General features: G+C 43.2%; 1 protein-coding gene across 8 annotated transcripts in view; it reads right to left on the bottom strand.

Moving 5' to 3' along the window:
- ITSN1 (intersectin 1) overlaps positions 1–14,853 on the bottom strand; it is a 209,889-nt gene that overhangs the window by 93,732 nt on the left and 101,304 nt on the right. For all 8 annotated transcript variants that reach the window (XM_054048532.1, XM_054048525.1, XM_054048540.1 and 5 more), the window contains 2 exons: positions 13,726–13,813; positions 12,880–13,019 (listed from right to left, as the gene is read on the bottom strand). In XM_054048532.1, the coding sequence (XP_053904507.1) occupies positions 12,880–13,019; positions 13,726–13,813 (228 nt within the window). The remainder of the gene's footprint in view (positions 1–12,879; positions 13,020–13,725; positions 13,814–14,853) is intronic.

The raw sequence follows: 14,853 nt of genomic DNA, 5'->3' as shown, positions 1-14,853 counted from the left end.
TTCACCTATATAAAAATAATCACAAACTATTCTATGGCAGGGAACTCTGAACTTTTATAAGAGTATACACATACACACACACACTAATATTTTCCATGTCTTAGTGAAACATATTGAAACTTGCACCAGACCAGACAGGTTTATATTTCTTATACACTTACAGGTTTATCCTTTATCACTTAGGACTGAAACATGTGCTCTCCCAGGTATTATTCATATACTGGGTCACTTAATCTTTGCTTTTGTCAGAATTTAACAAAGTTTTTTCCAAATAAATCTTTCATGTAAGGTGTTTAATTTTCTCACATTTGGACCTTGCATTTTAACAGAACTGGAAAGTGTATAAAAGCAGCAAAAATGAGAGCTGAACGCTGACAAGTCAGAAGTGATTTGGCAAGCAGCAATGGAAAAGAAAATGAGCAGATTACTTTGCAATATCATTAGTGACTTCTCACCTACAGTTTAAAAACACTTAAATAAATGTGATAGTCATTCATTAATTTTCCACTCCCTTTTAAAGTCTGCAAAGAATGGTTTTTGACTGAAAACACCTGTATGTCACTGAAACAAGTATATACATTAAACCTTAACTGCAATCACACAGCAGAGCAGGCTGGGCTAGATTTTAAAAGAGGTATCAAAATAACTTAGATTGTGATAAACAGTAGCAAGTGTCATTTGCAAGATGCTACAACACTCATGATATATCTGTATAACTAAGAAGAAAGTTAAAATGAATATAATGGCTCTCAGTTTAATTTTATTTCTTATCCTCAAATATTACAACTTTAATGGAAACAGAACCCACAGAGTAAAAGTGAACAGTTTGGGCAAAACAATTCTGTGCGGATGCTATTATTTAGAAATAAGGTGGGCCAAAATTCTGAATGTTTGGTTTGCTGGAATTTTTGACATTTCAAAGTTTCCCACAAGATGGAGATTCCATAAAATTTTCCACTATAGAAACAGACACCCAGTGTTTTTGAAACAAAATATGCCTCTCAAGACCCAGAAGCTGCATAATGAAATTGGCATGATTTTTGTCAGTTTTAATGCTGCCCACCACTGAACAACAGTGAAACTAAGGAGAATCACTTCAATTTTAGTCAGCTGCTTCCAGGACTTCCTGGGTAGCTGCCTGATCAGGCTGCAGGAGATGGGGCCCCAGGAGCTCACTGTCCCAGGAACCTAGAAGACCTTTGCTCCCCAGTCCCAGCGCAGTCTGGTGCAGCTGTTCGAGAGCCACACTCTCTGAAAGCCTAGGCTCCCCAGCAGCTTACCAAGAGATGGCTGGAAACCAGGCAGGTTTCCATCTGAACCCTGCCTGCGGTTCACTGAAAGGTCGACAAATCTACTATGTTTCTGTGAAACATTTCAGATTCAACTAATCAGCATTTTCTGACAAAACACTTCCGTTGAAAAATTCTTGACCAGCTCTACTTAGAAAGTCATAATGAACCTTAAAGGCTAACTGAAGTCTAGGATAGGCATTACAGAACATACAAGAGGCTTAATTCTAAAGTGATCAGAGGATTTGGGAAAATTTTCCAAGTCCTGCACATGCACACATAGCTAGAAGCACTAGTGTACAGCACATTTGGGGGGAAGAGGGGGGGGGGGGCAGAGGGGGGGGGGGAAGAGGGGAGGATTTGAAAGGAGAAGCATTGACAGTGAGAGCCAAGGGGAGCCAGGGACCTTGCACAACTTAGTAGCGGTAGAGGGCACTTGAAGCTGGAGGTAGTGCCCCCCCCCTTACAGAACTAGCTCACCTATTTAATTTTGTAGTTTACAGTATTTTGCAGTGTTAAGGATTCTACCTTTGTTCCAAACTAACTTATTTTCTGTAACCACAGAGAAAGTTCTCTTTATGCACACCCATAATTTCAATTAGCATCAAGATATTATGAATGCATGAAGCCGAATTATATTCAACATAATTCACATAAACATTAGTGGTAATGGGATTTATAAACATTCATCAAGAGGGAAATCCAGATTACAGAGGTCAGCCATGGATAAAAACTTATCTGATTTGTAACCAACTCCAAATTCATGCATTGGTATGGTCAATAAAGCCACTTCACTCCCATATCACTATGCCAGTCCACTAAATATGTAATTTTATTCTGCTCCATTGTATTTAGAGTTTTTTAACCACTGGTCTAGCTGTTTTTCCAGGTGACCAAGCTGCTGGTGCTGCCATTTCAAGTGTGGCTAGGGAGACTTTGGCATGCTCGGTTTAGTTACATGTGGGAGCTGCTGTCAGCCAAGAACTCCCTTGCTGCACCTCTTCCCTCTCTTGCCCCGCCCCCTCTTCCCTCACTTACACTTGTTTGGTAAGTGGCTCCAATTTCCAAGTTGCAGATTAAGACCTGGTTTATCAATCCAGAGCCAACATCTTTACTGCTACTGAACAGAGGACTTAGACAGTGAGATGGCTTTACAGTGGCAGCTTTGAAGATAATCTGTTACTAGTTACAATATTTTAGCTGGCTATTAAGAACACAGCAGCATTCTAAGTGCCCCTTTTCCTCATCCTCACTTAAATTTCTTTATTCCAACAATTCTGTTCTTTGATCTTAAGTAGTTAAAAAACAGGACTAAGTCATTAGGCCAAGAAGTGGAACTAAAATCCTTGGAGTATTAAGGTCATCAAACTTTAAAAACACACAAGAACAAAAAAAATAATTAAAGACGATAAAGCCCAACTATTTGCACTAAGGCTAATTTATTTTAACAGGACATTTAAAACAGAATGAGAGCTATTTAGCCATCCACAGACTTCAGGAAGAGTTCTACTCTAATTTAGAGAGTTTCTATTCAATTATTTATTTTTAAAAGTTCACCAAGTTATGAAATCCATAAAGGAGTACAGACATGATCTTGCAAGAACTGTTTGCACTGAACTCCCAGTGCAACTTCAGTTGGAGCTCTGATTGCACCAAAATTGCAGGATTGCAAACTGCAGAACCTCAGAGTTACGAACACCTGGGAAATGGAGGTTGTTTGTAACTCTGAAATGTTCATAACTCTGAACAAAACGTTATGGCTGTTCTTTCAAAAGTTTACCACTGAACATTGACTTAATACAGCTTTGAAACTTTACTATGCAGAAGAAAAATGCCGCTTTTAACCATCTTAATTTAATTAAAACAAGTACAGAAACAGTTCCCTTACCATGTCAAATCTTTTTAAAAAAAGTCCCCTATTTTTTTTCGTGGTTTACATTTAACACATTACCGTACTGTATTTTTGTCGTCGCTGCTGCTGCCTGCTTGTGTACTTCCGATTCCAAATGAGGTGTGTGGTTGACCGGTCAGTTCATAACTGAGGTTCCACTGTACCTTTTTATTTTTTTATTTTTTTTTAAAAACACACACATGTAGACTTTACCTTACAACTAAGCTTATTTTATAACAACTAAACATGTTTTATAACAAGAGTTGAAAACCATTGCCACCTTCATCCGCTAAGACCAGAGTTGGGTGCTTTCACTAGAAGAGTGATGTCTCCATTCCAGTTTGAAGAATCTGAGTAGTGTCATCAAGATCAGTAACTGCTACGGGAAAAATAGAGCCCCTAGTTCAGGGGTCGGCCACGCAGCTTCCCGCAGCCCCCATTGGCCTGGGATGGCGAACCGCGGCCAGTGGGAGCCGCGATCGGCCGAACCTGCCGACGCGGTAGGTAAACAAACTGCCACGGCCCGCCAGGGTGCTTATCCGCATGCCAGAGGTTGCCGACCCCTGCCCTAGTGTTTGATTTCTGGTCCAGACAGGTAAATAATTTCCGTTCACTCTTCTAAATAAAAAAATAATTTTTAATCTTATTTATAGCTATATATTTAGTTATGTAGAATCTCCAGTTTTTAAAAATGTAAAAAATGTTTAAAGGCATTTAAGTTCACCATTTTCTTTTCCCCAACAAACTGGCATACTAGTTCATATTTTGCTGAGCAAAAGATTTTGAATATGAGGTACATAAGCAACCCTAACAAGCAACATACCCAATAAAATTGGGTATCCAATAGCAAATGGTAATTTCCAACTGTTATCTGAAGGTAAAACTGTAATTAAGAAAAGGACTTATTTGCAATAAATAGCTCTCTTGCATCAGCTATAATAAAATGGGAATTAAATTATCAGGATTTACATTTTATTTACTGTACTGTCTTGCTTGGCATGACATTTAAAAAAAAAAAATCAGCATCCCCACAGTACTATATAAGATACCAACTAAACAAACTACCACTACATTTCAACAGACAGCTGAATGAATATTTAGCAGAGTTTCAGTTAAAAAAATACACAGTCCAGTTCCTGCTCTTTATAAAAAGATAGGTAACTGCAAGTCGTAAGTTAGAAAGCTATCCATTTGTTGAGATATTCATAATTTTAGGAGTTCATATTTTATCCATCATTTATGGTGTTTGCAAGATTATCAATGTGTTATCCAAAAGGTGCAAGTAGACACTGTTTAAAAATAAGCAACTAAACCAGAGATATACATAAATATTTTGAAAAGTTAGAGAGCAGTCAAAGTTGCAAATCTAAACAGTCAAGAAGTGTAACAGCAAAGATTCTGATGATAATATTAAGACACCCACACAGTATTTTTGAAAACTAGGGAGGTTATTAAGTGTATGTAGGACAGTAAGTACATAATGTGGGCAAGTAAAGTTGCTATGGAAACCTTAAACTATTGCATTTATTGTCTTAGGGCCAAATCTTGCCTTCCCACAGAGAGGCAAGAGGATGCCCAGGAAACTTCCAAGGATTATCCTGTGGAGCTTCCACCAAATCTTGCCCTTGAGGGGAAAGGATCGGGGGGCATGTGGCGCAGGCGGGGGGGGGGCATGTGGCGCAGGCAGGGGGGGGCATGTGGCGCAGGCAGGGGGGGGGCATCCCAGCCCTCTAGATCCAAGCGGAAGGCAACCTCTAGTCTGGTGGTGGGCAACGTGCAGCCCGCGGGCCGCATGTGGCCCGCCAGTAGTCCGCAAGACAGTTTGTTTACATTGACCGTCTGCAGGCACAGCCAGCCGCCTGTAGCTCCCAGTGGCCGCAGTTCACTGTTCCTGGCCAATGGGAGCTGTGGGAAGCAACACGGGCCGCAGGTTGCCCACCACTCCTCTAGTCCCACTACTCACTGAGGGGCTCTCCCACCCCATGAAGCATCATCACTCCTGAAGCAGCTGTACTATCCTTGACAGAAACACTCCCACTCTTATGCCCCATAGCAGCAGCCAGGGAAAAACTATCATCTAACGAAGATGAATTTTTTAACAGCCTCACGTATAATACCCAGCATCACAAAATGCAGTGCTCTATATGAATAGAATATGTATGATGCAGCATAAGTGTTTCTGTTTAAAGTTTCTTAACACAATGGTCAAAACAAGGAGATTCATTGTTTTAAATGTTATACTCAAAAGAAAAATAACTACTAGTACCCTGTCCTGGTTGTAAGTGAAGGGACACAAGAAATACTACTTTCATCTAGGCAGGAAGTAAAGATTAGATCAAAATTCAAATTTGGATCTAAACTTTTGATTAAGATTTTGTTCTAGCACCTCTTATTAAATACTAACTTAAACACTGCACACTCATCTGTTTTTGGGAAAGCAAAGCACATAACTGGAGGTGGTTCATCACTCTTAGATTGAGATGGATGAATACTGCCTGTCCAGGACATGGAGACCTTTAGAAAGAAGTCTAAGTGGTTGACGCAGCCCAGGAGAACTGCCACGCACTGCAGCATTGCATCTTCCATTGCCACTGACTGGAAGAAAGAAATGCTCAAATGTAAACAGTCATTCATATGTAACACTTGTCCAGTACACATTGACTAGACAGGGACTGAAAACAACTGGAATATTACACAAAATAAGACTTTTTTCCAAGAACATGGCTTTAGTTGTGTGCCACATTTTTTCTGGCATTGAGAGTAATATATCAGTAACTTAAACCTATTTTTAATATCAGTTGGCTACACTCATTTACTGGCTTTCACCTCTTGTATGTATAGTAACATACATGCTAAATATGTGAATTTCCAGCGTTATCTGAAATTAATATCTGATCTTTGCAGCCAAGAATTGTATTTATAATGATTTTTTTTTTTTTTTTAACTGAACAATCTTACAGGGTTTCTAAATGATTGCGGCCTTTGTAAAAGTCAGGGTTTGTATATAAACAACATATATGCACAAACTATATTACATAAAAAGAGAAACATAATACGCCTTCCTTAACCCAGAACTATTTTATATTTGTACGTAAAAGACTGGATGCAGGTAGGCCTACATCATACTCAAACATACATTTAAACTAGATATAATATACAGGCCAAGATTTTCAGAACGAGGTACCTAAAGTTAGGCCCCCAAACCCATTTTGAGACATGAAATAAGTGGCCTGATTTTCAACCATGCTACATAGGGTTACCATATCTCATAAATAAAAAAAGAGGACCCTCCACGGGCCATGGCCCCGCCCATTTCCCCACCCCTAGCCCCGCCCCAACTCCGCCCCTTCCCCACCCTAACTCCGCCCTCTCCTCCCTCCCACTCCCAGCCAGGGGGAAAGGGCTGCCCCAGTGCTACCAGCTTCACGGTTTCCCAGGCAGCCCCCAGACCCTGCGCCCCCAGCCGGCGCTTCCCCAGCGCAGCTGGAGTCCGGGAGGGGAAGCGCCCAGCCGGGGGCGCAGGGTCTGGAGGCTGCCCAGCAAACCGTGAAGCCGGTAGCGCTCGGGCTTTGGGCAGCCCCTATGCCTCCGGACCCTGCGCCCCCAGCTGGGCACTTCCTCTCCGGGGCTCCGGCGGCTCTGCGTAACTTACACTGTATAAGTTACACAGAGCCGAAGAGGAGCAGAGCCCCCGCAGCTGGAGGCTCTGCTCCTCTTAGGCTCTAAGAGCCGGGCTGCCCCAGCGCTACCGGCTTCGGGCAGCCCCCGTGCCTCCGGACCCTGCGCCGCCGGAGCCCGGGAGGGGAAGTGCCCGGCTGGGGGCGCAGGGTCCGGAGGCAAGGGGGCTGCCCGAAGCCGGTAGCTCTCGGGCAGCCCGGTTCTTAAACAGAGCCTCCAGCAGCTGGGGCTCTGTGTAACTGACACTGTGTCAGTTACACAGAGCCCCGGGGGCTGGAGGCTTTTCTCCTCTTTGGCTCTGTGTAACTGACACTGTGTCAGTTACACAGAGCCCTGGGGGCTGGAGGCTCCAGCCGCCGCGGCTCTGTTTAAGAGCCGGGCTGCCCGAGCGCTACAGGCTTCGGGCAGCCCCGGTGCCTCCAGACCCTGCACCCCCAGCCCGGCACTTCCCCTCCCGGGCTCCGGCGGCGCAGGGTCTCGAGGCACGGGGCTGCCCGAAGCCGGTAGTTCTCGGGCAGCCCGGCTCTTAAACAGAGCCTCCAGCGGCTGGGGCTCTGTGTAACTGACACAGTGTCAGTTACACAGAGCCAAAGAGGAGAAAAGCCTCCAGCCCCCGGGGCTCTGTGTAACTGACACAGTGTCAGTTACACAGAGCCCCAGCCGCTGGAGGCTCTGTTTAAGAACCGGGCTGCCCGAGAGCTACCGGCTTCGGGCAGCCCCCTTGCCTCCGGACCCTGCGCCCCCAGCCGGGCACTTCCCCTCCTGGGCTCCGGCGGCACAGGGTCTGGAGGCACGGGGCTGCCCGAAGCCGGTAGCGTTCAGGCAGCCCGGCTCTTAAACAGAGCCGAAGAGTCAGGGAGGAGCAGAGCCGCCATTTTCCCCGGACATGTTCGGCTTTTTGGCAATTCCCCCCGGACGGGGGTTTGACTGCCGAAAAGCCGGACATGTCCGGGAAAAAGAGGACGTATGGTAACCCTAATGCTACACATATAGCAGCTCCCACTGACTTCATTATTCTTATTCCATAACACACTCCCCAAAATTATATATAGCATTAGCTACTGTCAGTCTTTCTTGTTAATGCGCTTCAAATCTGATCTAAAAGTAATGAACGGGCACTAGGACAGTGGTTCTCAACCAGGGGTATGCATACCCCTGGGCGTATGCATAGGTCTTCCAGGAAGTACTCAACTCATCTATAACAGTGTCTCTCAATCTAGGGGTTGCACCAGCGGGGTCACCGGACAGGTTAGGGGGATTGCAAGTATGGGGCCATCATTAAGAGGTGGCAAGCAGGGCAATTTCCTGGGGCCCCAAGCCACGGGAGTCCCACAAAGCTAAATTACATACTTCAGGTCTGCTGCCTGGGGCCCAGGCTTCAGACAAGGCTATCAAGTGTAAAACAGGCTCAAGTATCACACAGATATGCAAGTACAATATTTATATTCCAATTGATGTATTTTATAATTATATGGTAAAAACAAAAAAGCAAGCAGTTTTTCAATAATGGTGTGCTGTGACACTTTTGTATTTTTAGGTCTGATTTTGTAAGCAAGTAGTTTTTAAGTGAGGTGAAACCTGGCAGTACACAAGACAAATCAGATTCCTGAAAGGGGTACAGTAGTCTGGAAAGGTTGGGAACCACTGTACTAGGAGACTGCCTAAGACAGCCAACTCATTTAATATATTATGGACCTGGACCAAATTCAAACTGGTGATCTACAAGTTAAAGACTCTCCATTCTATTTTTTTTTTTTTTAAACCAGTTGCCTCAACCATGCAGTCCAAACAACCTGAAGATTTTCAGGTATTCAGTAAGGAAGCCCTAAGATACTGCTTTTGAAAACCCAACTCTGAGTGACTGTAGAAAGGTCTGGACTCACCCCTGCAGTGCCTCCTGCTGGTTGTCCAGGGAATTAGCTCACCAGCCTCTGGAGCGCCCTCTACAGGGCGGTGATCCGCCTTGTCCTCTGCACTGGCCCCCCCATGTCCCTCCCAGGACCCCGGTGCTCCTTGCTCTGGGTGCTGCCCCCTGGCAATACCCACATACGCTAGGTCTCCCCTCCCTGGGGAACCCCCACCCACTATCCCCACCTTGCCTCAGCACTAGGCCACTGCCAGTCACCAACTAGCCCCCGCTCCCTGGGGCGGGCTGCAGTATAGGCCACTCATCACTGGCAAGGAGGGTTTGGACCTGCTGCCTTGGCCTAGCCCTGGGCTGCCCTCTGCAACCCCCAGTACCCCTTGGCCTTCCGCTAGGCCGCAGCCTGGGGCTATCCAGGCTGGAGCTCCCCAGCTCCTCAGCCTTTCCCCAGCCCTGCTCCACTACAGGTACCCTGTCTAGCTCCCTGCAGCCAGGCCCTTCTCTCTCTGAAGGCAGAGAGACTGCTGAGCTCCTGGCTCCCAGCCTTTTTATACAGGCCAGCTGTGGCCTGATTGGGGCATCCCAGCTGTGACTACTTGCCCAATAGCTTTTCCCTTTGCCCCAGCCCTCTGCCAGGGCTGTTTTAAACCCCTCAGGCAGGAGTGGGGTAACCACCCCGCTACAGTGACATATTCCAAAAAGAATGAGGAATACTTGTGGCACGTTAGAGACTAACCAATTTATTTGGGCATAAGCTTTCGTGGGCTAAAACCCACTTCATCGGATGCATGCAGTGGAAACCACACACACACACACACACACACACACACACAGAACATGAAAAAAAAATGGGTGTTGCCATACCAACTATATGTGTGTATATATCTTCCTACTGTATTTTCCACTGCATGCATCCGATGAAGTGGGTTTTAGCCCACGAAAGCTTATGCCCAAATAAATTGGTTAGTCTAAGGTGCCACAAGTACTCCTCATTCTTTTTGCCGATACAGACTAACACGGCTACCACTCTGAAACCTGTCATTATATTCTAAAGAGCTTAAAAAAACCCACTCATTTTGTGTCCACTCATGAGTTTTTGACTTGAAGGAATAAGCGACTGAAGAGCCCCAGCCATAATGAGAAATTTAATAGAAGGACCTTTATTAAGTAAGACTTTTAGGAGGATTGAGAGAACTGCTAGCCAAACCACCAGTCTTCATCTACCTCATGCTTACATGATTGTGTATACCATTAAGACACAAGGAAACAATTATAGTAATTCAGATAATTTAGCCACTACTCTGGCTACCACAGGCCTTCTCTTATCAGGGAATATAAAATACTATAAAATATATGCAATGGAAGTGCGACCTACAGTTGTGACCTTAAGAACCCCTCAATGCCAACGGGCAAAAGATTCACTATTCTGTAACAGCAACGCTTAACAGGCCTGACAAGCTCACTACACCTACACTACGCTACACATTGCTTTTATAGTATTTATCCACAAAGAAGGTCATGTGAGGTCTTCAGTAAAAGCTGGGGAATACTGTTCACTAATATTGTTGCAAAAGGTAGGTACAAATACCATGTAAAACATATATATATATATATATATAAAATTACACACACACACACACACACACACACACACACACTAAGTGCCTAACGTTTGAATCAATGCAGATTTGACATACAGGTTTCTGACAAAGGATGTATATTCACCTGTCTGCCTCCGTTCACATGTAAATTAAGCATTGTAGGCCAGCACAATGAAAGCCCTATTTGCAGACAAACTCAACAGGAGGAAGTGAAGTTAAGATTTAATCAACACACCAGGGAATAAGCCACAGGGGTCATCTTGACTCAGGAAACAAACAATTACTTTGGGGAATATAAGGAGGCAACAGGATACCCCTTTTTCCTGCACGTGAAGTAATCGGGGCAGTGTGATTATATTAATGAAAATGGGATCCCAAACAGCCTTGGTTGGAAACGCTTCGAAGACTGCTTTTAGACTGATGGATAGCCTGTTAAAGTTAAGTGTAGTCTCTAGAAACTATGTATTGATTTTGCTTTATCCTTACTCTCTTAAATCTTCTCTTTGATAACAAACTTATGATTGTTTTCACTATAAATGTATCTCAGTGCTGTGATGTTATACAGTGGCTGATCCTCAGTTGAATAAAAGAAGCTGGCGTTTACACCATCCCGTTGGTGATAGCAAAACTGGTATTTCTGTGAGTAGCTGGTGACAGGATCTAGATATCACAGGGGAATGCTACAAAGGAGCTTGGTGACTGGGATAAACCTATCGTTAACCTGTAAAGTAAATCAAGGGCTGGCATTGGCCTGAGGGGATTGTTTGTTTGGCTTACAGATTGGTGTTCTCAAGGAGCTGATGCAGAGTTAAGCACCAGCAAGTTTGTCTCTTGCTGGAGGTGTGGGAGGGAGTAACAAGGCAACTCAGTCTTGGGCACCTCCAGACGTGCCACAATCGTATACTCTGTTGTTAAAGAGAGGAGCAGTAATCTTAAACACGTTAGAACTTCAGATAAGACTTGACCTATGGTCTCAGTAGTGAAAAGGCACACTAAATACTTTTGTTAAATTATTCAGTTTACCTTATCTCTCAAAATATAGTGTTTTATCAACTACTGACAGACAGGTGATTAGTGTGGTCTCCTTTTCAAGAAGGAAGTGAATTAGAAATCTAATTTATCGACATTATTTTAGGATATATTCACAGAAAAGATATGCAATTCATATCTGTAGCCAAATTAACCTAATATAAAGACAATTCTCCTAATCAGATCTAATTTCAAACCAGAATCAGCTATAAAACCTTTGCTTGTGTTGCAATATACAAAACAAAATGTTCAATGTATTAGTTGTATGTTGCAGGAAATACTGTATCTTCTCCTGGATGCTGTTTTTTAAAAAAATATCCACGGAAACAGTGAGATAAAAAGTTCCTTCATATTAGGTTATCATTTTCCTTTTTTTTTTTTTTTTTTTTTTTTTTTTTTTTTTTTAAATGTAACTGTCAGGAAGAAGTCTTAAACACTATCTTTGAAGGATGTTCTTCCTCTCCTAGCTGTTGCCATTTCTCTACTTTTACTGTGTGATTAAATAAAGCACAGTCTCAACAACTGACTAATCAATCTATGAACTGACTGAACAGGAGAAGTGAAAGTATGAAAAGACAAAAGAAAAACAAGTCAGGAACAAGCATGACAGAAAAATTCTGCATAGAAATCAAAGTCAAGTCACTTTACAGGTATGTTTAAAATGAAGGGTCTGTAAACTTGCAGAAATACCCATATATACTCGTTCACTAGCCTGTTTGTTTATAAGCCGACCGTCCAAGAGGGTTAGGTAAAAAGAGTAAAAACTATATGACCCTTTCATAAGCCGACCCTATATTTCAGGGGTTGGCAAACTGACTCCTGGCCAGTCAAGGTAAGCCACTGGTGGGTTGGGATGTTTTGTTTACTTGGAGCATCTGCAGCCATGGAGCCCCTCAGCTCCCTGCGGCTGCGGTTCACCGTTCCCAGCCAATGGGAGCTGCAGGCCCCACAGCTCCCATTGGCTGGGAACGGCGAACCGCAGCCACAGGGAGCTGCGGGGCTCCATGCCTGCAGATGGCTCCAAGTAAACAAAACAACAATGTATTAGATATTAATAGAGTTTAAAGTCATCAAATTTTGGTGTAGACCCGTTTATAAGCCGAGCCCCGCTCTTTGATGCGTCTTTTTTTTTTTGCCGAAAATATTCAGCTTATGAACGAGTATATACGGTAGTAATTACACCATATTTCCAGAACATCTGTTTATAGATGGGGAGGGTAGAGGTTGGTAGTTTTTTTCAAGTGTAATCATAGATCTGGGATCAGCTCATTTGAATTTATTCACAAATGGGTTCAGATTTAATCTGGAACCTCTTGTTCAGAGTGTACAGTAATGCCAATTTATCCAAATTTTGTTTTCTTAAAAAGGAGGAGCGTACAATATATTTCAGAATGCTGTCGCTTTGGATAATGGTCTTAACATTAAAATTTTGAACGAAATCACATCATAGTAAAATGTTTCTGCCCATGATCAAATTAGCAGCTGACCAACCAAACATTTAGAAAAATGGGGATTAACATAGGTTACCTTCAGTTGATTATTGAAAATATCAATCTCCTGAAGTTTTGATCTGGTTTCTTTTTCTACTTCATCTAGTTGGTCTCGAAGCTGCTGGCGTACTAGTTCCTTGGCTTCTAAGGCTCTTTTGATAGTAAGAAGAGAATCTCCTGTTTTTAAAAACATATTGTCAAATGAGATATTTTCTTACACTGACATCTTTAGGTCACACACTGAACCGTTTCTCAGCATTTCTCTTGCAAGATAAAAAAATGATTAGTGATACGAATGATATATTGCGCAAATAGTCTCAAACTTATTTTTAGATAGATATAGATATATACGGAGGTGAAAGTAAGCTGGTCCGGTCTGGTGTACTGGCAAGAGCCGGTACACAACCGACTGTACTGGGAGGGGGCAGCTTCCCCAAGTGGGCAATTTAAAAGGGGCCTGGGCTCCCGGCAGCAGCCAGAGCCCCATGCCCTTTAAATCGCTGCCAGAGCCCCACTGCCGGAGCCCTGGGATAGCAGCGGTGGCCGGGAGCCCCAGGATCCAGCAGCAATTTAAAGGGCCCAGGGCTCCAGTCAGTGGCCAGACCCCCTGGCCCTTTAAATTACCACCAGAGCCCCGAGGCTCCCAGCCCCCGCTGCACCTACAGCTACCATAGTGCTCCGGCAGTGATTTAAAGGGCCTGGGGCTCCTGCTACCAAAGCCGGAGCCCGGGCCCTTTAAATTGCCATCAGAGCCCCAGGGTAATGGCAGCGAGTTAAAGGGCCTGGGATTTAAAAGCCCCGCCCCTTCTGCCTGAGGCCCCCCCCCAGGACCGGTAAGTCCCTTAAGTTACTTTCACCCCGGATATGTATTATATATACTTACTGTGCAAACTGTTCTGCTGAACTTGTTTTAGTTGGTCATTGAGTAACTGTTTTTCTGGAATCAACCTTCCAAGCATCTGCTGCGACTCCTTGGGGAAAAGATAAAGGAACAAGTTATTGACTTTAACCAGAAATAGTCACTAGCTTCACATTATACCATTTTACCTTCACTGAAGAAGTATCTCTTTTCAGCTCCATTCATTCAGTCAAATATTATCAAAGCACTTGTTGTGTGGGACCATTTCTTAGTGATACAACTACATACAGGTACATCCTATCCCCTAAAAAAAAGCCAATGAGTCAAATCTGTTACTTCAGAAACTGCTCCCATCTAATAAACAAACTTGATCTCCGCTAGTTCCAAAGCAAGATCTGACTGAAATTTGTATAAGGGTACAAGTATCTACCTAGTTGGGTATTGAATTGGGCCCTTAGAAAGTGTTTGTGGGTCACTTAAATGAGTAATTGGAAGTTTCATCAAGAGGAGGAAGATTTAAGGATTGTCCATTTTATTAATCATTCAAAGATATTAAATAATCTTCATTTAAACAAACACATAACCACCAAGATCTGCTTACTTGTGGACTATGAAATAAGAATACTAGAGTTCCAGATCTCTGCTTAGCATTCCAGCAGAGATCACAGTTCATTATTTGCTTTACAGGAACCCAGTTGCTTTACAGAAACCCAGAAAGCTACATATAAATAAAAGTTTAATTCTATATGGCAGAATATGTATAATCCTTGTTATTTCTGGGGGATGATAATTGTTAATTCCACTACATACTTTTCCAGTGCCTTGACCCCCAACATCAAGTTGTCAGAACAGATTACAGAACCCTGATATGAAATGGCTTAATATACAAAAACTGTCAGTATCAATATCTCAGTATCTTTGAAAACAAACTTTCTTTTAAGCAAGTTACTTCAGCAGCAGTTTTAACGATTTAACTACCTGACAGATTTGTCATAAAGGACATAGCATAAACGACATAGCATGACCTTCTACATAATCACATACCTGGTTAATCCCTTTGTGAGTCCAGTCAAAGATTTGCATTTACTTACAACACCTATATGATGGTATTGAAAGGACTGTCAATTAATTGCAGTTAACTAACACGATTAA

The sequence above is a fragment of the Malaclemys terrapin genome, chromosome 1 (assembly GCF_027887155.1).
Source record: "Malaclemys terrapin pileata isolate rMalTer1 chromosome 1, rMalTer1.hap1, whole genome shotgun sequence".
NCBI classification, from domain to species: Eukaryota; Metazoa; Chordata; order Testudines; family Emydidae; genus Malaclemys; species Malaclemys terrapin.
The sequence above is the reverse complement of the archived record's forward strand: the minus strand, read 5'-3'. Positions and strand labels throughout refer to the sequence as shown.